Below are 26233 nucleotides of genomic sequence, written 5' to 3'. Positions count from 1 at the left end.
TTCTGTTTGGAGTTCATTTGGCTTCTTTGACTTGTGTATTTATGTCCTTTATGAGGGTTGGGAAGTTTTCTCCCATTATATCCTCAGCCTCTCTTCCTAGGCCTTTACTCCTCTCTTCTCCTTCTGGGACACCAGTGATTCTTACATTTGTGCGCTTTGTTTTGTCCATCATTTCCCTGAGATCCAATTCAAAATTTTCTGTCTTTTTTGACATTTGTTGTTTTGAGTCTTCGAAGTCAGTCGGTTATCCTGTCCTCTATATCACTTATTCTTTCTTCTGTCTCTTCAGATCTGAAGTTGTGTGCCTCTAGTATGTTTTTTATTTGGTCAACAGTCTTAATGTCTGTGATATCCACTATTTTTCTGTTCTTTCAAATTCCTTTTTATGCTCTTCTCTTGTCTTCTTGAACTCCTTTATGTCATTTGCTATCCCACTTATTTTATTAAGTAGAGTTGTATAAACATCTTTGTTGTTCCATCATCTGTGTCTCCTTGAGTGTTTTAATTTGTTCATTAGCTAGGGCTATATCTGTCTGCATTGTAATATGCTTAGTGATCTTCTGCTGTCTTCCTGGCATGTAAATATCTTGATTGATTTATTTTGGGAGTCGATTTCTTTCAGTAGTCTTAAGGCCATATGTTTGCGGGATGGTTGTACAGCAGGGAAAAGGGCATGGAATGGGGCACTCACTGTAGTGATTTGTTTCAGGGCAGGTATAGACACAGGTTAAGGATGTTACACTGATGCTTGTTCACGTGGGCACCCAGCAGCCAGGGAGAATGTAACTGTGTGGGTACACCAGTCTGGGGGGCATAACCCTGGTGTGCACTGGTCTAAGGCACAGGGCCCTTTGTGCACATGTGTAGAGCTGTGGCAGCAGGTTGGTGTTATGCCTTCGTGGCCCGTCTGCGCAGGTCGGTACTTTCTTAGAGCTGGAAAGTGAGGCTGATGGCTGTGCGCATGTGCGGTTCTAGGACTGTTGTAAAATGCAATTCCCAGAGCTGAATGACATGATTGGGAGCCCGTGTGCATGCATGGGCCTAGGAGTGCCATAAACGGATGTGCAGAGCTCAGTGGGGAAGGTGTGAGGCTGTGCGACACTGTGGGCAGGGGAGCAAAGATAACCTAGGTATGGAGGTTAGTGCCTGCAGCCTTTATGCACTGGCAACAGCCTGCAGGAAACAGGGAGAGAGAATTAGCGCTCGGAAGATGTGCAGGAGAGGTGCGTTGAGCTGCACTTGGGGTGGGATGTGGGGCAGGTATGTGCACTGGGGGCTGGTGGAGCGGGGGCGCCAAATGGTAGTGGGTGACAGGGTTTGGATTGGTGGGGTGTGGGGTGAGTCACCAGTCATGGGGCTGTGCTGGTGAGGGTAATGTGCCCAAGGAATATGGCCTGGTTTACTTCCTAGTCCTGGGCTCCCGTCTGTGTGCTCCCAGGAGTTCCATGGCTCTGTGCCTCCACTCCAGGCTCCAGCTTTCTACCTCTCAGTTCCTTGGCTTCTGCAACCAAGGCCGTTCCATGTGGTGCAGAAGGTTCTCCCAGATCAGCTGCACTCCCAAATTGCCACCTCAGTTCCCTTCCCGTCCCTTCTCTAATGTCGAGCCAGGCTAATCTCGAGCTACTCTATTTGGTCATCTTCCTAGAAGTCCCCAATGTTTAATTTTCTAATTTATGAACATGAAATGTCCTTCCTTCTTTATTCCTTTTATTTTTTTAGGTCTTCTTTGAGTTCTATTAACAGTGTTTTGTACTTTTACATGTATAAATCCTTTACATCCTTGGTTAGATTTTTCCTGAGATATTTGATTCTTTTAGTTGCTATATGTGAAAGGAATTTTTTTCTTAAAGTTTTTCATTGCTTGTGTATAAAAACACTCCTGGTCTGTGAGTGTTGATCTTGTATACTGACACTTTGCTGAATTAATTTATTAGCTCTGGGGGCATTGTTGTGTGGATCTTTCAGGATTTTCTGTGTGCAGGGTCATGCTAATCAGCATACGGGGAAAGTTTTACTCCTTCTTTTCCAATTTGAATGCCTTCAATTTCTTTTTCTTGCCTAATTTCTCTGGCAAGAACTTCCAGTACAATATTGAGTAACAATGGTGATGCTAGGCAACCTTCTCTTGTTCCTGTTCTTAGAGGGAAAACTTTCAGTCTTTCCATATTATGTAGGAAAAGCTCTGGGCTTTTCATTTATGCCCTTTATCATGTTGAGGAAATTTTCTTCTAGTCCTGGTGTTCTGAGTGCTTTTTATAAAGAAAGCGTGCTGTATTTTGTGAAATGCCTTTTTCTGCATCAATTGAGATGATCGTGTGTTTTTTTTCCTTTAATCGGTTAGCATGATGTATTCCATTAATTAATTTCCTTAAATTGAACCAACCTTATGTTATATATCCAGGATAAATCCCATTTGATCATAGTGTTTATTTATTATTTTCTTAAAGCGTTGTTGGATTCAGTTTGCTAGTATTTTACCGAGGATTTTTACATCCATATTCATAAGAGATACTGGTCTATAGTTTTCTCGTAGTATCTTTATCTGGCTTTGATATGAAGGTGATGTTGGGCTCATAGAATGAATTAGGTAGCATTCCCTCCTGTTCAATGTTTTTGGAAGAGTTTGAGCAGAACTGGAGTTAAGTCTTGGAATGTTTGGTAGAATTCCCCTATGAAGCCACCTGGCCCTAGGCTTTTCTTTTTGGGAAGTTTTTGGTTACTGTAATTGGTTTGTTGAGATCTTCTCTCTCTTTTTGAGTCCCAGAATTTGTCCATTTCTTCTAAGTATGGTTTCAAAATTTGTTGATTTATTGACACTTGTTTTGTGACCTACCGTATGGTCAGTCCTGAAGAATTATCCATGCACACTCAAGAAGAATTGTATTTTATTGTTGTTGGGTAAAGTGTTGTATATGTCTGCAAGATTTAGTTGGTTTAGTGTGTTGTTCAAGTCTTGTATTTCCTTAACTGATCTTCTAACTTAATGTTTTATCCATTATGGAAAGTGGTCTGTTAAAGTCCTATGCTGTTAATGTAGAACTGTCTGCTTCTCCCTTCAAATCTGTCAAGATTTGTGTAATGTATTTTGGGAATCTGCTGTTAGGGTGCATATATATTTATAATTGTTGCGTCTTTCTGTTTAGTTGTCCCCTTTATCAGTATAGGGGATGGTATATAATGACCATCTTTGTCCCTTGTAATTGTTTTTTACTTAAAGTATGTCTTATCCCATATGTAGTGCAGCTAGCCCAGCTCTCTTTTTTGCTTTCAACCCTTATGTTTGCTTTCAACCCTTATGTTATTTCAACCCTTTGATTTTAAGGTGAGTCTCTTGCAGACAGCATATAGGTGGGCCAACTTTTTTATAGACTCTGCCAGTCTCTGTCTTTTGACTGGAGAATTTGATCTATTTATATTTAAAATCACTACTGATAATGTAAGACTTTTTCTGCCATTTTGCTGTTTAGCCTTTGTATGTCTTACACATTTTTTTGCCTATCCCATTAATGCCTACTTTTATATTTATTTGCTTTCTTGTGTTGTATCATTTTGTGTGCCTTCTCTTTTCTATCTGCATATGTTTTTATCAATATTCCTGTGGTTACTGTGGGGTTATAATTTGACATACTAAATACATAACAATCATATTTGGTTTGATACCAATTTAACCTCAAAACATACACATATACTTTTCTTATACCTCCTGCCCCCACCTTTTTTTATACTTATCACGTATATCTTTATATGTTGTATAAAGATATACAAATCACAGATTTATCATTACTTTTCATTTATTTGTAGTTTAGCACCTGTAGGAAGTAAGAAGTGGCATTATATACCAAGCAATGTACTGTGATAATACTGGCATTTATAATTGCCCAAATGGTTATCTCTACTGCAGATGTCCTTTCCTTTCAGTCTGAAGAACTCCCATTAGCATTGCTTGTAGGGCAGTTCTAGTGGTGATCAGCTCACTCAGCTTTTGATTATCTAGGAATATCTTAATCTCGCCCTCATTTTTGTAGGAAAGTCTTGTGGATATATAATTCTAGGCTGGCAGTTGTTTTCCTTCAGCACTATTTCAACCCACTGCCGTCTTGCCTCTGTGGTTTCTGATGAGAAATTGGAACTCAGTCTAATTGGAAGTTCCTTGTATATTACACGTTGCTTTTCTCTTGCAGTTTTCAGAACTCTGTGCTTCTCCTTTACATTTAATAGTGTATCAGTATATGATGGGGTGTTTTTTTCTTCGTGTTTATCCTGTTTGGTGTTCTCTGAGCTTCTTGAATGTGTGCATACTCATGTCTTTTGCTCAGTTTGGGAAGTTCTCTGTCATTATTTCTCTTGAATATTCCTTCTTCCCCTTTTGCTCTTTCCTCTCCTTCTCGGTCTTCCATAATGCGTGTATTTGTTGCGCTTGGTGGTGTCCCAGAGGTGTCTTAGGATATCTCTGCTTTTTATTTCTTTTTGTCCTTGGCCTGGCTCATTTCAAGTGTCTTTTCTTTGAGTTCTGGATTCTTTCTTCTGCCAGCTACAGTCTGCTCTTGAAACACTTCTGGGAGTTTTCATTTCAGTTATTGTGGTCTTCAACTTCATTAGGTCTACTTAATTCCTTTTAAAATTTCTTTGTCTTTATTGAAATTCTCATATTGCTCATTTAGTGTTTTATTGATATCCTTTAGTGTTTTTTTTGCATTTTTCTTCATCTGCTTGAACATTTTTAAGATCATTTTTAAAAGTCTTCGTTTGGTATGTCCACATTCTGGTCATCTTAGTTGGCTTTTTCTAGATTTTTGTCTTCTGTCTTTGAACAGGCCATCATTTCCTGCATCTTTGTTGTCTTATACTCTTTTGTTACACACTATACATTTTACTATTTTAAAATGTCCACTCTGGGATTTACTCCCTGGGATGTCTGTTTCTCGATTTTGTAACCAGATGGTAATTGAGACAGATCTTTTTAAGGTTCAGCACTCTTATCAGGAAGGTCTGCCCAAGGTGAGTTCAGTGTTCAGGTTTTCCCTGTCTTTCTGGGCCTCTGTCTTGTCTTGGGCTTCTACTTCTTAGTTGCTTTGGAGTTTGTTGTTTATAGGAGTTTGGCTGTCCCCTCTGTTACCCAGGAGACAGACCTTCCCCTCCTAGGTGTGAAGCCCCCAAGCCATTGCCCCATATTGTCCACCTCTGTAATTTCTTAGACTCTTTTTGTTGTCTCAGGTTTGTTTTAGCTGGAAGGGCAGACTCTGGGAAGAGAGGGCACGTTGGAGAGGATTTTCTCAAGTCAGTCTTTCCCAGCTTAATCAAGACCAGGGACATAGAAAGGGGAAAACAGATGGTTCCTGTGTGCCCTGGGGAAGGGACCCGAAGGGGTGCCAAGAGCTTCTTCCATGGCTCTCCAAAGTTGAGCTTTTCTGGGCTGCCCAGCAAATGCAGCTCTTCAACTAATTATCCTTCACAGCCTTGAGGAAGCACTGCATCTTTAAGTTTTCCTTGCTGTGGCCTTTAACAGGGGTGGGCTAAAACAATGGCCACAAAACTGCCCTGAGAGCTGGACTCCAGGTATCCGAAATTGCTAATCAAAGGCTGTGATCAGTTTATGGCCATAGCCGTCCCTGGTCTTTGAGAAGATAATTTTTGTGTCCTTTTCTGTCACCAGCGAACTAGCCAGGGGCTGGACCCACGGTAGCCTGCTGTGGGAGTGGGGAATGGACTCTTGTAGCTAATGTGGAGAGAGCAAGTTACTGTAATTTATCAGCCTTTCCTCCCACACATCCTTGATGCTGTACAGTATTATTCTGGCCTCTGGAGTTCCAAAGTATTTGTCTCAGACAGACAGTTCCTATTTGCTAGTTGTTCCCTGGAAGGACAGTCTTGGAGCTCTCCACTCTGCCATTTTCCCATAGTTCTCTCCATCAGCTAACTCTTGCCATGACATTTTAACGTCTTAGTAGAGGAACTGAGATTGGAAATAAGGTCTCCTGAGTCCTGCCTAGACCATAATTTTTTAACAATAAGATCCTTCGATTGGGTTTGGCCTCAAAGGGCAAAGAAACTGAGCAGACATAGGATGGAGGTGATTGGCACCAGGAGATTGAGAGAAACAATCTGGTGGTGGCATGTTTTGTGATTGTAGTTTGGAAGCTCCTGGTTTTACTGTGAGTGGAGCTGAGCAAGGGCCTGCAGCTACCCCTGGGCCTGGCTGTTGTCGCATTTTTGAGGCCCTAAAGTTATTTTTTAGCCTCAGGGCCTTGGAAACAGGTGTGGTCTGGGCTTTAAGGCCGAACCTGGAATATATTCAAGCCTTGCTGTGCGTGTCTCACTGAGGAGCTGAGAAGTGCCCACGAGGATACTGTGCCGACGCTATTGTTAGAGCAGTTTCTGCTTTTCATTGTGAGGCATGAAAGTCACAGTTTGTTTCACTGCAATGCTTTAAGCAAGTACATTTTGGAAGCTGTACATTGAAACACATTCTACCTTTTAAAAAATTCGTTATTTAAAAGTCCAGGTTTATAGTTATAAGTGCATGATTTAAAATGTGATTTTTCTTGTAGTGCCCCCCAAATATTATTACCATTTAAAAGAATTTTTTGTAAGTCCTTTTGTGAAGCAGAAATTCAGCTTTTTGCTTGTGGGTACACATGGATTTCCATATGCTGTATATCTTCTTACCCTGCCTGCATTTGTACTTTGTGTTAACCTATTTTTTTCCAGATTTCCAGACCGAGCAGGCGGGACTACTATGGGCAGACCAGGCTCTTGGGGGTTCTGAGTCTGACTCATAAAATTTGTACATATATTTCATACTTTCTAAGGCTATGGAAAAATAATTTAATAAGAATTACCTTTAATTTAGTTATCCAAACAAAATTTTACTTAATTTTGAGTATATCCTTCCTTAGTGCTTATGTGTGTTGTATATATATGCATATTTGAGGCTCTACTTTTCACACTTCTGTGACTTTTGTTTTATTCTCTTAATATATCATGACCATCTTTCGTTGTCAAGAAGTGTACTTTTACATTATCATCATTTTTAAGTGCTGTATGATACTTGTATTGCAGGATTTATCATAATTTAGAAATTATTCAGCTATTCCCATTTTGTTGCACATTTAACCTTTTTCCACTGTTTTCATGTGTGTATTTTAACTGAAAAGTGAAGCAGTTTCTTGTAGGTCATTTTGAAATTATCTTTGTAAGCTATTTTGAAATTATTTTCAGAAGAATGTAGTTTGGCATTCTAAGTTTACTTATTTTAGCGTTAATCAATTTAAAATAGATAAAATCCCCAAATTTTAATAATATAAACTTGGCTTCAAGTGGAGATGGTTGGAAACTCAGTGTTGTTAATTTCTAATTGGATTCCATTCATTTTTCCTAAAACCTCCTGGTACCCTTTGGAAAATTTAAATTATGACCATCTCCCCCATCCCCCCCATCCCCCATTAAACTGCGTTCCAAATTGTTCAGATGCTTGATCTGATCTTTACACCTTTCGTGATTTAGCTCTCTATCAGGAAAATATATCATATCTTCCATGTAATGGAAGTTTGCTCTTTTGGGGGTGAAATGGGTTCTGGGGGATACACAGATAAACATTAGTGTGTTATCAAATCCTTGAATGCAGTCACCTCAGTTATAAATTCCATGTGTGAAGTAGTTAATACATCTTCTGGCAAGGAGAGCACATTGAAGATGTAAAGATCCTTTAAACTATTTCCTTGTTATATAGATCTGTCAAAGCACAGATGCTTAATACTGTCTTTGATATTTTACTACATTCCATGCTATAAAATTGAGACTCTCTAAATATTAGGTATAGCACATTTGTGTAGTTGCAGAATTGTTTTAAATTAACATTAATGGTAATCTTCCATGTTCCAATATTTCTTTTCATTCCCCTGCCAAGAAATGTACTAATGTAGGAACTGTACAGCTTTTCCCTTTAAAGTTTTAGGGAAGAAACTGTCCTAAACTTTCTTGTATTTATTTTTTCCACCCTGTAACTAAAAGGTCAATTGCATGGAAATGCATCATTTGCAATATGAAGAAAGCCTGAACACCTGCCACATCGTTTATTGGCATTTGCTTGAATCAACTTTATGTTGGCTGACATACTCATTGGCTTCAAGCCTGTGGTATGGGCAGAGATCTGCAGTCTCCCAGGGGTCCACATGGCCCACTCTCTTACCTCCTCATAATGTGGACCATATATCTCGGGAAGGCCTTCCATGACCAGCCTATTTGACATTTTAACCGCATACACAACTCCCTATCTTCCTCCTGTGCTTTATTTTTACCTCATGGCACATATCATGATCTATCACAGAATGTTTATTTTGTTGTTGCTATTTATTTGGTATCTCCCATTGCTAAATCAGAAGCTCCAGGAGGGCAGGCGTTTTTGTCTGTTTCATTCATTGCTGCATCTGCACAGCATACAGTAGGTACCTGGTAACTCTTTGTTAGTTGACTGAATGAGTCTGAGTAGGCCTGACAAACCCTAAACCAGGATGCACAGATTAGTCCCTATCTTGCCTCTTATTGGCTTGTTCTGAGTTTCTCTTCTGTCTTCAGCCCTCCTTTATCCCAAATACCTTCCAGAACATTTTCTGCTTCAATTCTCAGATGGAACCAACCCCTGGTCATATTTTCTCTTGTCCACTGAGAGCCATCCAGGGCTGCTTCCGTTTGCACTCTTCTAGACCACCTCCACCCCAGACCCTCTCCTAATAGGTAGGACACTTAGTGTTCAGGCAAGGAAGTGTTAAATGTAGAGGGGTATGTACAGGAGCCTGCAGGGGAGGTAGGTTATATGGGAGAGGTGGAGAGGGCAGCAGAAGAGCTGGGAAGGGGCTGGTTCCTTGTGAGCAGAATCAGGATGCAGTGCTAAGAAGACAGAGGGAGGCTCCATTTGAGGGGTGCCAGCCCCCAGCAGACACTTGGGAATCAGGCATCATCTCACAGATCTGCCTTCGAGAGCCTGTTTCTAGAAACAAAGTCATTGCACTTAGTCTTTGAAAGAAGGCCTTCCATGTACCAGCCTGTATCTGTGGATCCGTGAGGTGCTTGTAAAAAACCTGACCCCCTGAGCCTACTGGGGTTTACTGTGATACTTTGCATAGTCCCCTCACTTGTCAGAATATGTGCCCTCATTTTGGGGGTTAGAAGACATTGTTATGACATGAATAGAATAAAATAGACAACGGAAAAACATGTTAGACTCAGAACCTTCTTGGCTTTGGAGAGGGAAGTTTTTGATTTGTTTATTTTTATTCAGTATATTTACAGTGTCAGCCCTTAGAATGTCTGTCAGGATTAACCCACAGCTTAGGAAGCAGAGTTGCTTTAATTATTGTGGAGTTAAGAGGGTCAAAGCTTGACGTTTTCTGGTTTGCTTCCAAACATCAGTAGCCTACTTTTTTCTCTTTTGATTTGCTCGTTTTGTAATTGAAAGTCCGTTTGCTGTATTTTGTTGCCTGTTTCTTCAATTTTATTTGAAGAAAAAAATTTAAGTCTGGCTTGTAGTTTTATAAAATAAACTTTTCACCTGATCGTGTCCTTCCTGTAAACTCTCTGAGATTTTGAATTTAAACTGAATCTCAGTCAAATCAGGCTAATCCCTCTCCTTACTCAACAGGCCTTTTAAGCACCCCATGGCCTTAGGGTCCTTTCCCTGCCCTGAGAATTTCTCTTTGTAAATGGCAAGTGTTTAAAATGGAAGCATCCTGGAACCAACCCTTTCCCTACCTGCTTAGGCTGTGCTTAGGGCTGCTGTGCAGGGGTTGGGGGGGCGCAGAGGGAATGTTGCTGTTGGCTGGAAAAAACCCGTGGGTGAGAAGAAAAAAGTTGTGAGGAAGTTTCTCATCCAGTGTCAGCATGGCCAAACTGGAAGCCAGAATGAAGGAGATGCTTAATAGAGTCATTTAAACATAACACCTTTTTCTTTTTTCGATTGGGCACTAGCTTTAAAGGTTGAGTAATGAAGAAAATAAAAACAAAACCTTTTTCCTCTTAGCTAACTCTGATGTCAAATGTTGTTTTCCTATAGTTAGATTTCATATTGTTATTTTAATTAAAACAGACCCCACTAGCTCATCTTATCATTAATGTGGTTTTAGGCTTACAGTTTTCAAGCATAACTAATTCAGTAGTATACTGTACTCTATTGATAGAGTATGTTTTTGCATAGTTACCTGAAAAGTGAATTTCAATAAATAAACTCCATCATAAACTCATAGATGTTTTTTATATTGGTAACTGAGTGAAATTTAAAACATAACACAAATTACATATAAAAAACAGAGTAAAACTTTAAAAATTGCATATTAAAGGGGAAACAGTCTTACAACTTATGCTAATATTAAATCTTACAAAATACAAAACAGATAGTCTGCTGAAATATAAAGTGTACGAGAGATGGCATTTCTTTTGAAGATTTGCCCTTTCTGTTCCCTGATGTCTATAGTCATTTTGTAATACTGAAATGTTGCCACACACTGTCTCCATCCCCAGATAAATAAAGTCCTTTAAAACCCTTTATTCCTGAATGTAGAACACTTTACAATTGTTTGTTCAGTAGCCCTGGTTAAACTTGTTTTTGATATGGCAAATACTGGCTTGTTTACTTTAGGGTATCATTAAAAAGAATTTTCATAATCCTATGAAAGTGAACTGTCACATTTGTACATTTTCTTTTAGTTACGGTAGTGCTTAGAGGATATTGTCTCAGTAGGATGCTATAAAACAATTTACTGTTTTATAGCACACTATTCTGAATTGCTATCAGCCTTCAGGTAAACAGCGTATTGAATAGGAGTAGTGCTTAGAGAATGAGAAGAGTTGTCTCTTAAGATTATTGTATTTCTGTAGGTTTTATTTAGATTTCCAGAAATAAATATAAAGACGACACTTAGATATGTAGATTGAATCATTCAAATTAGATATTAAGAAAATCAAATTGGAATATTGTAAGTGGGGAGAAAACGAAGATCTAAGGCAGTGTATATATTGTGTAACCATTGAACAAAATGGATAAGAAAACATATTTGCAGTTTATTCTGTATCATTAAAAAAACTTTGGAAAAAATCAGAAGAAATTATTAACAGCAGTTGCCAGTTAGGGAGCAGGGGTGGAAACTGATCAAGGGTGGGAGGAGACTTTTCAGTATATTTGTTTTTGTCCCTTAAATGTATTTGTTGGAATTTCAACTTCAGGGCACTTTTTTTTTCCTTTAACTTTTTTATTGTATAGTATATACAAAATAAAGAAAGAAAAAAGCAACTGTTTTCAAAGCACTCTTCAACAAGTAGTTACAGGATAGATCCCAGAGTTTGTCATGAGCTACCATATGATCCTCTCAGAATTTTCCTTTCAGCTGCTCCAGAATATAGGAAGCTAGAGGGCTTAAATATTTTTCTATCATTACAATCGACTTTTTTCCTTCTTTTTTTGTGAAAAATAACATACATACAAAAATGCAATAAATTTCAAATTACATCACATTTAGTTGTAGAACATATTTCAGAGTTTGACCTGGATTACACTTCCACAATTTTAGATTTTTACTTCTATCTGTTCTAAGATACTGGAGAATAAAAGAGATATCACTTTAATGATTCAGCATTCATATTCATTTGTTAAATCCTATCTTCTTCACTGTATAACTCCACCATCACCTTTGATCTTTCCATCGCTCTCTTTAGGAGTGTTTGGGCTATGGGCATTCTAATGTTTTCATGTTGGAAGGGTCTGTCAGTAATATGGAGTTGGGAGATGGAACTATCTGATGTTCTGGAGGTTGTAGGTTTCTGGAAAGTTACTCTAGTAAGGCTTTTTTTTTTAAATGCAATTTTATTGAGATATATTCACACACCACACAGACCATCTGAACTAAACAGTTACTGGCTCACAGTATCATCCCATAGTTGTGCATACATCCCATGATCAATTTTAGAATGTTTTCATTACTCCAGAAAAGAAATAAAGATGAAAAGAGAACCCAAATCCTCCCATACCCATTATCCCCACCCCCCATTACTGACCCTGTTGTTTGTTACTGTTGTGAAAGAATACTGTTACTGTATTGTTTGTTTGTTACTGTTTGTGAAAGAATACTAAAATATTTGCTTTTAAGTATAGTGCATGGTTTGCAATAGATACATTTGTTTGTTACTGTTGGTGAAAGAATACTAAAATATTGCTTTTAAGTATAGTCCATGGTTTGCAATAGATACATTTTCCCCATATATCCCTTTATTGTTAACTCCTTGTAATAGTGTCATACATCTGCTCTGGTTCATGAAAGAACTTTTTTATATATATACAGTTAATCGTGAGTGTTGTCCACCATAAGATTCACTATGTTATACATTCCCATGTTTTAGCCTCCAACTCTCTTTCTGATGACTTACAGGACTCTAAACTTCCCCTTTGCACTACACTCATATACCATTCAGTACTGTTAATTATTCTTACAGTAACATGCTACTGTCAGCTCTATCCATTCCAAATTTTCAAATTCAACCTAATTAAATATTCTGCATACATTATGCAACTGCCTCCCATTCTTTAACCTTAATCTATATCCATGTAACCTATATTCTCTATTTTATGTATGAGTTTATATATTACAACCAGTTCATATCAATGTGATCATACAATATTTGTCCTTTTGTGTCTGGCTTGTTTCACTTAACATAATGTCTTCAACGTTTATCCATGTTGTGCATGAATCAAGACTTCCTTTCTTACTGCTGAATAATATTCCATCAGATGAATATGCCACATTTTGTTTATCCAGTCATCTGTTGATGGACACTGGGTTGTTTCCATCTTTTGGTAATTGTGAATAATGCCACTTATGAACATTGGTGTGCAAATATGTGTTCACGTCTCTGCTGTTAGGTCTTCTGGGTATATCTCAAGTAGTGGGATTGCTGGATCCTGAGGCAACTCCATACTTAACTTCCTGGGGAACCACATCATGGCACTTTTAACAGCATTGTTGAGGTATAATTGTCATACAGTAAAACTGTACATATTCATTGAGAGTAAAAATTTTATACTTTTTATTTTTTTGAACCATGTGAATATACTACCTATTAAAAATTAAATAAGTTAATTAGAACTTTAAAAATTGGTAAGTAAACATATTAATAGCAAAACTGGCCTGCCTTGGGTTTTGTTATACACATGTGGACCTCTGTGGTTCCATCTACAAATTATTCCTCCTGACTTCTTGTAGAAATTGTGGGTAAGGTTAGCTTGGTGGTTTTGTCAACAATAAAGTGTCCTTTTGTCATCTTTTTAATGCTACCTCATAAAGAATATTTTGAAAACAAAACTGTTACGGACTTGTCCCTGATCTCAGAATGTTGACATTTTCAAGAATGGATAGTGAATGCTGAGATTTTTTAAAAATTAGAATTGTAGCCCTTGATGGGGATTTAATCAAACGTCTTCAACTGAAAATAAATGAGGTTTAAGGCCATTAATACCCTACCCTCCTGCTGCCTTGGCAAGACTGGGCATCTCACACGATCTGTCAATTTGGGGCTACAGAAAATAGGATCTTGGGCATAAAATTGTTAACAGGAGGGCTCTAGCTGGCCTCGGTACCACATTAAAAGGAAATTTTATCCTCGTTTCACTTTCACCCTTGTACTTCGATTACATCCACATATTAGAGTCCCTTTGCCCGGATCTTTTCGTGGTCAGGGAAACGATTTCGTATCTGGAACTACTGACCCGGGTGCTCTGGGTAAGTGACCATTTTCTGTCCTGGAGAAGTGTTTGCTGTAGTCCATCTTTGGTTTTAGTGATTTGGGTTTATGAGATTTGGCTGAAGGGAAGCAAAAATGAGCATGTTTGCTGTCATTTCCCTCCCTTTGTCCTTTGATCTGCTAACCCAGATAACTGCTTTGTCCTTTCCTGATTTTATCATTGAGCAGAGCCAGTCAGACTCAAGAGACTCGGTGCCAGGGTTGGAATCAACTTGCTCTTGTTCTCAGGTTTCCACTTTCTTTGCCCCTCGGGCACACTCATGGACAAGTCATGTCATTCTTTCCTGGTCCAGTTACATTATGGGAGCAGGTACTTAGGAAGAACAGGGTAACCCAGTAGGAGGGGCCCTGGTTTGGGGGTTAGGCAATCTGAGAACTGGATCTTCCATTGCTGTGAACTGTATCACTGAGCAATCAGGACTTGATTCAATGCTGTATTCTTGGTAGGTGCTTTGCAAGGGTTTATTAGTTGATTATGTAGGACAAATTCTCTGCTCTACTTTCTTCAGTTAATAATAGAGATGATTTTTGAACCTCACTGCCAATATGGCAGTGCTAAAAATAATTATATTAATGTAATAAAGCTCTTTCAGTTTCTTGGAAGAAATAAACTAGGCAGTGTTATTAAATGGAGACTTTTATGATTTGTACAATGTGAGGGGTGAATGAAATGATTTATCTTATCACCCTAGCTCTCCAACTTGTGTGTGAATGGACACAGCTTGGTCATAGCTGGATTAAAGGAGGATGTTGTAATTGCTTCTGTTTTTATCTGCTGGGTGATGTCTTAGATTCTAAATATAAGACACCTCTTGTCAGCATGTGCATCTTTAAAGAATTGTCCTCCTTTCTCTATGTGATGTGTAGTTGCATTTTTACTTACTCACTTTAGATAAATTAGATAATTTTGTTCTTATAATAAACTTTGTGAGGAGACAAGGTCATTATCATATCCATAGTTTGTGAATGAGGAAATTGTGGTTCAGAGAGGTTGTGTGATTTGCCAAAGTTAGTAACAGATAAATGACAAGGGAATTTCTCTATATATTCTGTTCCTTTTTCTCCATGTTTTGGTTTCTTACTTATAGATCTGAAATTAGGAAGTTGGAGAATTCTTCCATCTTGGTCTGAAATCAGTTAATCAAATGTTTATTTAGAATCTTAAATTATTTTTGGAACAAGAAGGATTTTACTTACTGTAGTTATGTAAATTTGGGTATCTTATGTGTAGAGTACTATAGGGGTAAGAAGTATAATACAGAACCTCTCAAATAGCTTATTCTCTAGAATCTGAATGCTGATTCTCTAGAATCTGAATGCTCTAGACATCTAGTTTTCTGCAGTGAAGAGTTTAGCATAAGCAGAGTTGGACCAAGTGGGGGTGGAGGTTAGAAATCAGAATATCAAACACCAGGTGAGGTCAAAGCTATGGGCACAAAACTCCACAACTATTGTTAATTAATTAGGAAATAGTCCATCACAGGAGTTCAGCAAGGACAGGGAAGGACTGGGTGTTATATGTCCCGGTTGCTGATCCGGAATCCCAGATTAAGATGTGAGGTTGTTAAATCTGGATATCAGTGATTTCTCTAAAAAATGAGGGGTAGAAAGTGAGGGGTTTATAGGTAAGCAAACAAACAATGAAGGAAATAAATGCTGGGGAAACCAGCTCAGAGGAGAGGGGCAGCAGACAAGCATCAGATCTGCGGGACTGCCTGGGATGGCACGGGATACATGCAGTCGGCTCAGGGCTTGCTATGACAAGCTCACCAGCCATTTCTGTTCCTTTTTTTCCTTAAAAGGCAGCTGAAATTTGTAGAACCCCTTGTTTTCCTGCTTTTTCTCGGTGAGCACAGTTTAAAGGGACTGCTGTTTTTGTGTAAAGGGGCTCAGTCCTGCCTACGCATCACAGTAATTAAGCCCTCACGAACCTGAATACGGGATTACTAACCTGGTCCTGTGCTGTTGTTCTTCCTGCTGTTGTCAAGATATGAGCAAATAAGATTGAGAAAAATCATTAGGAATGATAATACTTATAGCAGCTTTTTATAGCCTTTTAAATTTCATGCAAGTCATTAGGTACAGGGCCCCAGATTGAATTCATGAATGTGTCTTGTTTTGGCTTCTTTGCATTTTTGCAATTGAGGTGAAATTGAATTATTGCTAGTGCATTTTTCTGAAGCCATACTTAATTGTCGTCTTTGTTCAAATGAAACAGCACATCGAGTTTGGAATTAGATTAATGGAGTAAATATTATGAATCATACACTCGTCTTTAATCTGATGCTCTTTCTTCTTTTTTTGACCCATGTTTTGTTTTCTTTCTCTCTCTATGTAGGCTATCAGTCCAGTGTGTAGCTATTGGAGCAAGAGAGAAAAGGTAAAGAATGATGTAATGCAGTGGCTGCCCCAAAGCATCTTTTGTTGTGGAATGGTTATTCCAGTCATCTCTTTATGAATCAAATGTGAGGGACTGCTTTGTGGAAGGAGTACTTTGCAAGAGCAAGCACATCAACAGGAAAGAGAAAGAGACATTCACTTAGAGGGCTCTTGCTGAAAATGGATTTAACTCTCCTTTTGCCAGTCACCACCAGCCTGACCTCATACGTGTTTAGTACAATGGAGTGGGCGAGCCTTTGAGCACACCACCATTACATCATTGTGGCAAATTAAAGAAAGAGGTGGGAAAAGAGGACTTATTGTTGTCATGGCCCATGAGATCATTGGAACTCAAATTGTTACCGAGAGGTTGGTGGCTCTGCTGGAAAGTGGAACGGAAAAAGTGCTGCTAATTGATAGCCGGCCTTTTGTGGAATACAATACATCCCACATTTTGGAAGCCATTAATATCAACTGTTCCAAGCTTATGAAGCGAAGATTGCAACAGGACAAAGTGTTAATTACTGAACTCATCCAGCATTCAGCAAAACATAAGGTAAACCATCCTATTAACCGACCTTCCCTCCTTCTATTTCTCTCTTCCTTCCTTCCTCTCTCCCTCCCTTTCTTTTTCCTTTTTAAAATAAGTGGGCACACTGAATAGAAAAATTAAATTAAAGTTCATTTTTGGTAGGAGAAAGTAATTGGGGGAAGTTTCAGTTACTTTTGAATTTTGGTTCCTTGTGGTACCTCAAAATAATTTACTAACCATATTGTGACATTTAAGAATATTTCTAAAATATACAGAAAAGTTAACTTGTTTTAATTTGGATAAGTATGATGTCTTATTGAGGGCTTGCTAAAAGTGTTTTATAAATTTAATCATTATTTTGTATTATCTACAAATTTACTGAAAGGAAAATCATTGTTTTCAAGTGTTTGGGAAACAAAGTAATTACCAGTTATATTAGAGGTGCTTTTCATGGGTGGGAAGGAAAGGTCCTATCAGTCAAGAAAAGTTACTCCTGGGATATCAGAATATCATCTTTGTGATAGGTAAGGTTATTTCCTTTTGCCATAAATAAAAATGAGCTTATGTTTTCATTTTATTAAACTGATTTGTTATATAGAAAACATTTTTAAAAATGTTCCTTTAATTCAAGGTTCATTGTGTTTATGTTGCATATTATTTTGTTTTATTAACTTTACCTTGTTATAGCATAAGGATTTACAACCTAAGAGTTTTGAACCACATCCACACAAAATTAGCCTTGATTTTGTCTTTTAAAAGTTGATTTTTAATAATCATTTAAACCATTTGTGGCTTGATTTACCCAGTAAGTTGACTGCATCTCATTTTTATTTGTGTTACTAAGTGAAAACAGGAAGTAGCTGTTGGGGATTGAAATCTTGTCCCCCACAGAAGGCATGTTGAGGTCCCAAGCCCTGGTCCAGTGGTGTGAACCCATTTGTAAATAGGATGTTTGAAGATGTTATTAGTTGAGGTGTGCTAAAACTGTGTGAGGGTGGGCGTCAATCCAGTATGGCTGAAGTCTTTGTAAGCAGAGTAAACTGAACATGGAGAAGCCACAAGAGCAGGAAGAAGCTGGGAGTCAACAGAACCTGGAAGAGAAAGGAGAAGGTACCACTATGTGCATTGCCATGTGATAGAAAAGCCAAGGAATTCTTAAGATTGCCAGCCGTACAGAAGATAAGAATCCCAGGAGGAAGAAAGCCTTCTAGCCTCTGAAATCATGAGCCGATAAACTCCTTACGTTAATCCAGTCCATTTTGTGGTATTTGTTTTAACAGTTGAGAAAGTGAGACAGTTTTGGTGCCATAAGTGGGTCCTGTTATTGCAAATAACTAAAAATATGGAAATGGCTTTGGAATTGAATAATGGGTAGAGAGGCTGGAAGGGCTCAGAAATGAGTGAGAGCTATAGAGAATGTTTATATTATCTTAGAGAACACATAATTCATCACAAATGGAGTATTGGTAGAAATATGGATGTTAAAAGTACTTCTGATAAGGCCTTAGAAGGAAATTATGAAAGTGTCATTGGAAATTTGAATAAAGATCCTTATTATAAATGATAGAGAATTTGGCAAAATCAAGTTCTGATGTTGGGTGGAAGGCTGAACTTGGATATGTAGCTAAGGAAGTTTCCAAACTAAGTATGGGAGGTGCAGTCTGGTTTCTCCTTGAAGCTCATAGTGAAATGAGAGAGGAACGAGATAAACTAAGGATTGAACTGTTAAACACCAAGAAACCAGAAACTGGAGATTTGGAAAATTCTCAGCCTGTAAAGATAGTGTGCTCTGAGAGTAGGGCCAGAAGTGGCTCTATCAGGGACCTCCCTGGGCTTCTGAAAAGTGAGTCCCAGGAAACAAGGGTTCATATGAGGGTTTAAATGAAAACCGTATGCTAAAGTGGGTGTGGCTGAATATTGATCCAGACATCTCAGAGGAAGTCAGGATTGGACATACAGTTCTCCAGGAAAGATCTGTGGAAAGTTCTATTGTCTGATGCATTGAACCTGCTTTAACTGCATGCAAAACTGATAAGGTTTTTGCATAATTTGTATGAACAGATCCACTGCCAGCCTGGACTGAAAGGGACAAAAATGCATGAATTGAAGGAAGAATGTCTTCAGTAGTAGAACCATAGAAGCCTAGGTTGGAACCAAAACTATCTCCTTAGTCCACGAGAACAGCCCACCTATGTGTGCCTTTGAACTTGGAGGGGTAGGCCTTGTGCTCCATCTCGTTGTTCAGAGAAAGGGCTGCCACCCCATTGCTCAGGGATGGTGGGGCCTGTGTTCCTGGCATTTGAGAAGGACCTGGCCACCATCCTGATGCTTGGGGAGGATGGGCCTTCCCCTCAGTATTTGGTGAGAACAGGGCTGCTGTGCAAACACTTCGAAGGGGTGGTTCTGCTCCATCAGGTCTGGAGGACAAAACATTGATCTATAGATGACTCTCAGACCTTACAGAGTTTGCCTTGTTGAGTTTCCGATTTGCTTGTGACCCATGACCCTTGCTTTCCTTCCAGTGTCTCCCTTCTGGGAAGGGACATCTATTGAACACCTGTTCCACAGGCCAATTACAAGCAAATAACTTGTTTTCTTGGTTTCACAAGTCCATCGGAAGAATTTTACACAATAACTGATTTGGATGAGACTTTGTACTCAGCATTGTTCTTAATAGCTTAAGGCTTTGGGGATGTGGTGCAATCATTGTATTTTGTATATGGGAAGGACATGCATTTTTAGGATCCCGAGAGCAGACTGATGGGAACTGAATCATGCTCCCCAGAAAAGGCATGTTCTGGTCCCAGCCTCTGGTCCTATGGTTATGAACCCATTTGTAGATGGACCTTTGAAGATGTTATTAGTGTACCCAAATGGAATGAGGGTTGGCCCTAGTCCAATATGGCTGAAGTCCTCAAGGAAAGGAAATTTGGCATGAAAAAAGCCACAGGGAGCAGCCAGAAACTGGAAGTGGAACGCAGAAGGGAAAGCAGATCTGCCATGTGCACTGCCATGTGATAGAAAAGCCAGTCCATTGTATGGCATTTGTTTTAGCAGCTAGGAAACTAAAAGAGCAGTTGTTTGCTTCAACAACAGTAAAATGTACAATCCTACTCATCCAGTAGTTATGGGATTGTTTTTGTTACCTTCCTTCCTAACAGCCTCCTATTTGCTTTTCAGGTCGACATCGATTACAGTCAGAAGGTTGTAGTTTATGATCAGAGCTCCGAAGATGTTGCCTCTCTGTCTTCAGACTGTTTTCTCACTGTACTTCTGGGTAAACTGGAGAAGAGCTTCAGCTCCGTTCACTTGCTTGCAGGTAAAGTTTGTGATAGGATTCAAAGGACTTGGAATCTCATTGAACCATATGAGTAAGGCATACCATACCTCACAGTGAGCTGACACTGCAATACATCATTGCTACTTTGAGTTTATTGGGTAAAATGATTGATTTTTTAGCTTGTGATTGATGTAACTGTTCTATTTCATTATAATACTGTCATTCTCCCACATTGTTCAGTGTGTGTATTTATTTATTTATTTATTTTTATCAAATGCCTGTTCACTTGGTTGCTGTACCTATTAGCTAAAAGTGCCGGTCTCCATTTAGGGAGCTCAAAGCCAGCGTCTTCCATCCAGGGCTTTTTTCATTCACCTGCAATCTAAGAGCACCAGATGTTCTGTGTCCCGGATCTTGCTGTCAGTTGCCACTCCCTATGGCAAGAACCAGACAGACTAGTATGTTATGGTACCAGAACTTTTACTAAACAATTATAGTTAAAGCAGACTCCAGAGATAGCTCACCATTTTTAGATATTTGAGAGTATGTAGGATGTTTATCCTAAATAATGAGGGAGACTGTTTTAAAACTTACACACTTGTGTATTTGTATTTGTTTTTATAATTATAAAACTAATTTTTCATCTCGCAGATATTAAATAACTAAAGTGATTTTGTAAAGTACCGGGAAAGGACTAAATATTTTTTATCTACCCTGAAGGAAGGCACCGAGGGTTTTCATTCTTCACTTCAAACTCTTTCACTTACACTGGCTCACAGAGCAGTAAATACTGTTTGACAATGCCTAGTAACCTTTAACACAAAACTGATGTGTGAGCAGATTCTGCCAGAGTGACGAAAAAACAAGTTATTTGATAGATATTATCATTTTCTCACCTTTCATAATTTGTTGCGAGGAGAGAGTACAATGAACTTGGCAATTGATGGTTTAAAATCTAAGCATTTCATATTTAATAAATAGGATTAATCATGTGTTGGTATATTAGCACTTTGAAATTCTGGACAGGTTTGGGTAAGATTTCTTTTTCTTCACTTTGACATCAGATCATCAGTGAAACCTAATTCCCAAGGCTTCTGATCCTGAAATTTAGGACTTGGTGATGCCAGATTTCTTCTTTATAAGGCCTCCATTCATGAGAATTACAACCTACCCTGATTCAGTTGGCCACACCTTATCTGATAATAGCATCTTCATAGGTTCCTGTTTACAAATGGGTTCACACCCGCAGGGATGAGGGTGAAGACTTGAACGTGTCTTTTGTGGGGGACATGATTCAGTCCCCAACACCTTGTTTGTATCTTGCATGTTCTCTGGTTGGGTAATTTTGAACAAATCATGTGACACGAATTATTTTGTTTTCAGCTCCTGCAAAGGTATATTACTCTTGCCCTACTATAAGGATCGTATAGATAATGCATGTGAAATCTCTATACCATTAATCTTTTATTTAAAAACTATTTTTAACATTGTGAGTTAGAAGACAGAATAGCCAGTTGTCAACATTGACTTATTGTCTGGCCTTGTTAATAACCTTATGAAAACTAGTTCTTTTTTAAAAATAAAGTTGTTTATGGCCTTTACTTATTCATTATGTATCTCTTTATTCTACTTGCGCTAGTCTGTTATATTTCTCAGAGTGCTAGATTGGAAGTAAATATAGGGGAAAAAGAAAATTTACTGAATTTGGACTTCTATTTTATGCCTATGTTTAGAAAAGAGAATAAGTGGATTAATTTAGCAGAAACAGAGATCAATCTAGAGATGAAAAATACTATTCTATTACTTCTTTCTCTTTCTCTATTATTATGGCTCTGAGTAAAGCCAACATATATGGATCTATAACAGTTTATTAATTCTCCAGCACTCATTTCTGTTCTGTAATGAGCCCAGGTTAACAACCATCACTGAATCACAGACCTCAGCCCTTTCATTTACCAGTGAGGAAAATAACAGAGGTATTTGCGGGGCTCTTGCACACTCTCGCTCTTCTACCCAGAACTCTTAGCTCGAGGCTTACATCTGCAAGTAACTCCAGAGTATTCTGGAGTATCATCAGGAGGCTGGATTGGGAATCAAGGGTACCCATTTCAGGTCAGGCTTATTCTGAAAGGTTCTTCTTGTGATTTGCAGAGTTATATCCTTACTTCACATTTTATGGAACAAAGCAAACTATAAAAATATATTGGATATACACATTTTTAAGGTATTAACTTGTTGTAGACAAGGGAAATCATCGGGTAAAAAGTCTTACTACTCTCTTCTAAGTTGAGATATAATAATGATAGCAGATACCATTATCTGTATAAGCAGCATACTGTGTGCTGTGTACTTTTATCAACATTTATTCTCTGAACTTGGCCAAGGTCTTAGATTATTTGCTATGGTTAAAGGCCAAATACATGTTTCCTTATTTGGAGTTAGATTTGCTAGTGCAGTTAAAGCTATGAATGAATAAAAACATATTGACTCTTAAATACTCTGAATACACCTTCAGTTTCTTAACAGGTGTGTAGATTCAGTCATCTGTTCTGTGTAGTAAAGTTATAGATTTTGGCTCAGTGGAGTCATTATTATCCTCCAGATGGAAGTGTAGTAGAACCTTGATCTTCCTGGAGACAATTTTGCTATTGTTAAATATAGTTTTGGTATTGTTATTATCAATTTTACTATCCACTTCTTTCCCTTGGTCTAGAGAAGGGGCCTCTTCATCACTATTTCAAATCCTGCAGTATTTGGTAAAAGAAATGGAAACTACTGGAATTCAATGGGTATCTGAAGCCATGCCTAGGGAGAGAGTACAGAGTGAGAGGAGAAAAGGGAGTGGGAGTGGGCCTTAAGGGACTCTACCACTCAATGTCTTAAATCAGGGGCCAGCAGGCTCTTTCTGCCAAGAGTCAGCTAGTGAATGTTTTGGGTCTTATAAGCCATATGGACTCTGTCGCAGCTGCTCAGTTTTGCTGTTGTAGCACGGGAGCAACTATAGACAGCTCATAAATGAATGTGCATGGGAGGCTATTTCCCAATAAAACTTTATATATGGTCTTTGAAATGCAAAATTCATATCATTTTACGTGCCAGGAAATACTATTCTTTAAATTTTTAGAAACCATTTAAAAATGTAAAAATTACTTTTAGCTCATAACCAGAGTTGGCAGAGATAGCCCATGGGCCACATCTGGTCCACCATCCATTTAATAAGGTTTCATTAAACACTGCCATGCTCATTCATTACTTGTGGTCTGTGGCTGCCTTCGTGATACAACGGCAGAATTGGGTGGTACTGGTGGAAACCACGTAGCCTGTGGGGCCTAAAATATTTGCTATTTGGCCCTTTACAGAAAAAGTGTGTTGAGCTTTAATCTAGAGGAGGATGAACTTAGAAAAGGAAGATGAACTTATGAAGGAGCCTAAGATCTGTTGATAAATGACTAATGATGGTGATTAAAGTGGTGCAAATGAGGTGGTGAAAGGATAGTCACAATAGAATGGGGAGTGGAGAATTTAATTTTGCTCAGTTTGTAAAATTCCATCCACTCAAATTAAGTGATTAAAAGTTGAAGAAAGTTGTAATTAAAATTGATAGAAAGTGGAAAGGTTTAAAAAAAACTAATGGATTTCAGTAAAAGTACTACAGTTATTCAGGAATCAGCTACTCTTGTATCTCAAAAGCTTTAGTGGCTGAAAGTCACTGGAAACAGTCTAAAAATAGGGGCCGTTGTGCCCACTGGTTGCTGTGTGTTTTGCTTTCGAATCTCAGTTTGCATGAGGTTATATCAATTGGATCATCTTTTCTCCAACTGCCACACGCCAATGTGGTAACCCAGTTTATGTCACTTCCTAGCTACCAGGTGCTAAGACACAGTACCTCAGGCTGTCTTTTAAACAAAATGTCAACAGACCAGACTAAAGATAGTACTTTGGTTCTTCATCCTGACATTTTGCACAAGCTAAACAAAAGCACCTGAGTGACAACAGCAACTTCAGTCTTCCCTTACCCCAGTCATGTCATCTGTGTGCTCTAGAGAAATACCAAGCCCAGGCATTGTCTTCAGTCTTTTCTGTCAGCCCCTCAGTGCTTGATATGCACTTCAGCTAACCCAGGTGGCCCTGAACTGGGCCCTAGGGGATGGGGAGAACGGGAGAGTAAAAGGCTTGTCCCTGCCTTCAAGAACCTCAGTTTGGCTTAACACCCCTGAAGTGGATAAAACAAAGAGAGCGTATGATCATGTGCTGAACTGTGCAACACCTTGACAAGGGATGACTCAGTGTGTCTGAAGAAGTTGTGGAAGACTTGATTATGGCAGTAAAATTTCTTCACTGAGACTTGAAGTATCAGTAGGATTTGGGTGGCAAGGGTCCTGAGGGGGAGAAAACACAAAAGTGTCTGGAATGAAGCTAGATTTTGGGATGAGGGGGACAGTGATGAAATGGGTGGATTTTTTATGAAGAGAATTGGGAATAGGAATTGGAGTGGGAAATGAGAATTATGAGGGAATGAGATCAAATTATGCAAGCCCTTTAAACCAGAAAGACGGATTTGTGCTTTGAAGTAGGGGCTTTGTGAACTGTTGGAGATCTGGCTGCACTGCCTGTCATCCCTCAGTCACCAGGTCTTTCTCCTGGCCTCTCAGAGTTGCTGCTCTTCTCTAAATCTTTTGCCTCCATGGCAGTCAAGGCAACACAGGCCTCCCTAAAATTACTGCAGGCACTTTTCATCTGCTTTTCTCCCATCCTCTCTTGCCACCCTCTAATCCATTGCTCATACTATAGCCAAAGTTATATTTTTAATATAATCCACATTGTTTTTACTCCCTAGCTTAATCTGCCCCAATGCTGTTGGGGTAAACTCCAGAATCCTTAATTGACTCACAAAGCCTCACAGTGGCTGTATTGCCAACCTCTCTAACTTCATCTACTGCCACTTGAAGTCCTCAGATATTTGGTTTCATCCTTCTCTCTGGGCCTCCATAGCGGTTGTCTTCTCTGCCTGGGGTTCTCTTCCTCTCCCGCACTCTCCTGGGTGTCTCCTGCTCGGCATAGTTGTCAAGCTATTCTTAGCCACCAAACAAAGTTGTATTCCTCTGTTATATATACACTGCCATATTCGATTCCTGGTGCCTGCCCATGTAAAAACAAATAATAATAAAAAAATAAAATATATACACTGCCATAATTTGACCACCTATCACAATTAGTTAATTATTTGTCTCATTATTTTGTTAAGGTTTGTCCCACTGTCTGCATGACAGGGTCTCTGTCTTGGTCACTGTCCTTTACCTAGCACAGTGTCCAGCTCACAGTAGTTGTTCATTAAATGCTTTTTTGAATGCACATGTGAATCCCTGTGTCTGGACTGTTGTTTGGTGGCTAAGCAGGTATCCCTTTCTTCCTCAGTGCTCCATGAAGTTGCTTGTAAAGCTGTACAGTTGGCCAAAGAGGATGACTGTGGATAGAGAACACATAAAAATGGTTTTGTAGGAGAGCCAGCTACTACACAGATTAGAAAGTGTTGATCTTCAGACAGAAAGCCTTGAGAAATGAGTTGTATAGTGACTCATGGACAGCTTACAAATTAGTCAAATCTGTTGTTCTCCAGAGACCAGACTCATATGCCTTTTTCCCCCTGACTCATATGGTTACTCCTGATTGATAAGCTCATCTCATGGTGCCCTTTGATGATCACTGTAGTCACGTCCGGCAGTCACTTCATCCTCATCTGGGACATAATTTTTGTTGGTGTGTAATTTGTTTCCTAAGGGGTGTACTTCTGATCCGCTGAGCTGTGATGGGATTACTGGACTCTGCAGACTCTTAGAACTCCAGAGCCACTTAGAGGCATTAGAGAATTATTTTTCCTCCATCTTTCATGTAAAGCCCCCTGAAAATGGCAGAAGCACCCTATCTAATGTTGCTTTTTGATGATCAAGGCCGCAATCAACAATTCTACCTTTTTTTCTTTAGTAGCAGAAAAATGTTTTTCTTGTCCTGTGCCTCTCCTCTCTCCCTGGGACTCTTCTGGGGCCTTGTGGTCTAGAAATAGGGAAACAAGTCTGTGCCCCCACCCATACCAACATAGCTTTTGGCTTTGAATGGAATCAGGAAATCCTTTGAACACCAAAAATATGCAAGACCTGTGTCTATCAACAGCTATTCATTGTAACAAGGAAGGATTCAATAAACATTTACTGAATTCTAATTATGTGCCAGGCACTGTGCTAAATGTGGAGAGGATTAAAAAG

General features: G+C 38.9%; 2 protein-coding genes across 11 annotated transcripts in view; one reads left to right on the top strand and one right to left on the bottom strand.

The window, feature by feature from the left end:
• DUSP16 (dual specificity phosphatase 16) overlaps window positions 1-26233 on the top strand; it is a 102590-nt gene that overhangs the window by 40364 nt on the left and 35993 nt on the right. For 8 of the 9 annotated variants that reach the window (XM_077170092.1, XM_077170091.1, XM_077170100.1 and 5 more), the window contains 2 exons: window positions 16121-16717; window positions 19874-20012. In XM_077170092.1, the coding sequence (XP_077026207.1) occupies window positions 16490-16717; window positions 19874-20012 (367 nt within the window). In that variant the 5' untranslated portion in view covers window positions 16121-16489. Of the gene's footprint in view, window positions 1-11530; window positions 13010-16120; window positions 16718-19873; window positions 20013-26233 lie in introns of those variants that run through there. The other variant, XM_077170095.1, reaches the window with a different exon arrangement.
• The window catches only part of BORCS5 (BLOC-1 related complex subunit 5), a 222749-nt gene continuing 215836 nt past the window's right edge, over window positions 19321-26233 (bottom strand). For both annotated transcript variants that reach the window (XM_077170102.1, XM_077170101.1), the window contains exons 5-6: window positions 25272-25437; window positions 19321-25112 (exon numbers count right to left, since the gene is read on the bottom strand). In XM_077170102.1, the coding sequence (XP_077026217.1) occupies window positions 24940-25112; window positions 25272-25437 (339 nt within the window). In that variant the 3' untranslated portion in view covers window positions 19321-24939. The remainder of the gene's footprint in view (window positions 25113-25271; window positions 25438-26233) is intronic.

Source organism: Tamandua tetradactyla, chromosome 7, assembly GCF_023851605.1.
Source record: "Tamandua tetradactyla isolate mTamTet1 chromosome 7, mTamTet1.pri, whole genome shotgun sequence".
NCBI lineage: Eukaryota > Metazoa > Chordata > Mammalia > Pilosa > Myrmecophagidae > Tamandua > Tamandua tetradactyla.
Note: the sequence above shows the minus strand (reverse complement) of the source record. Positions and strands in the feature narration are given on the sequence as shown.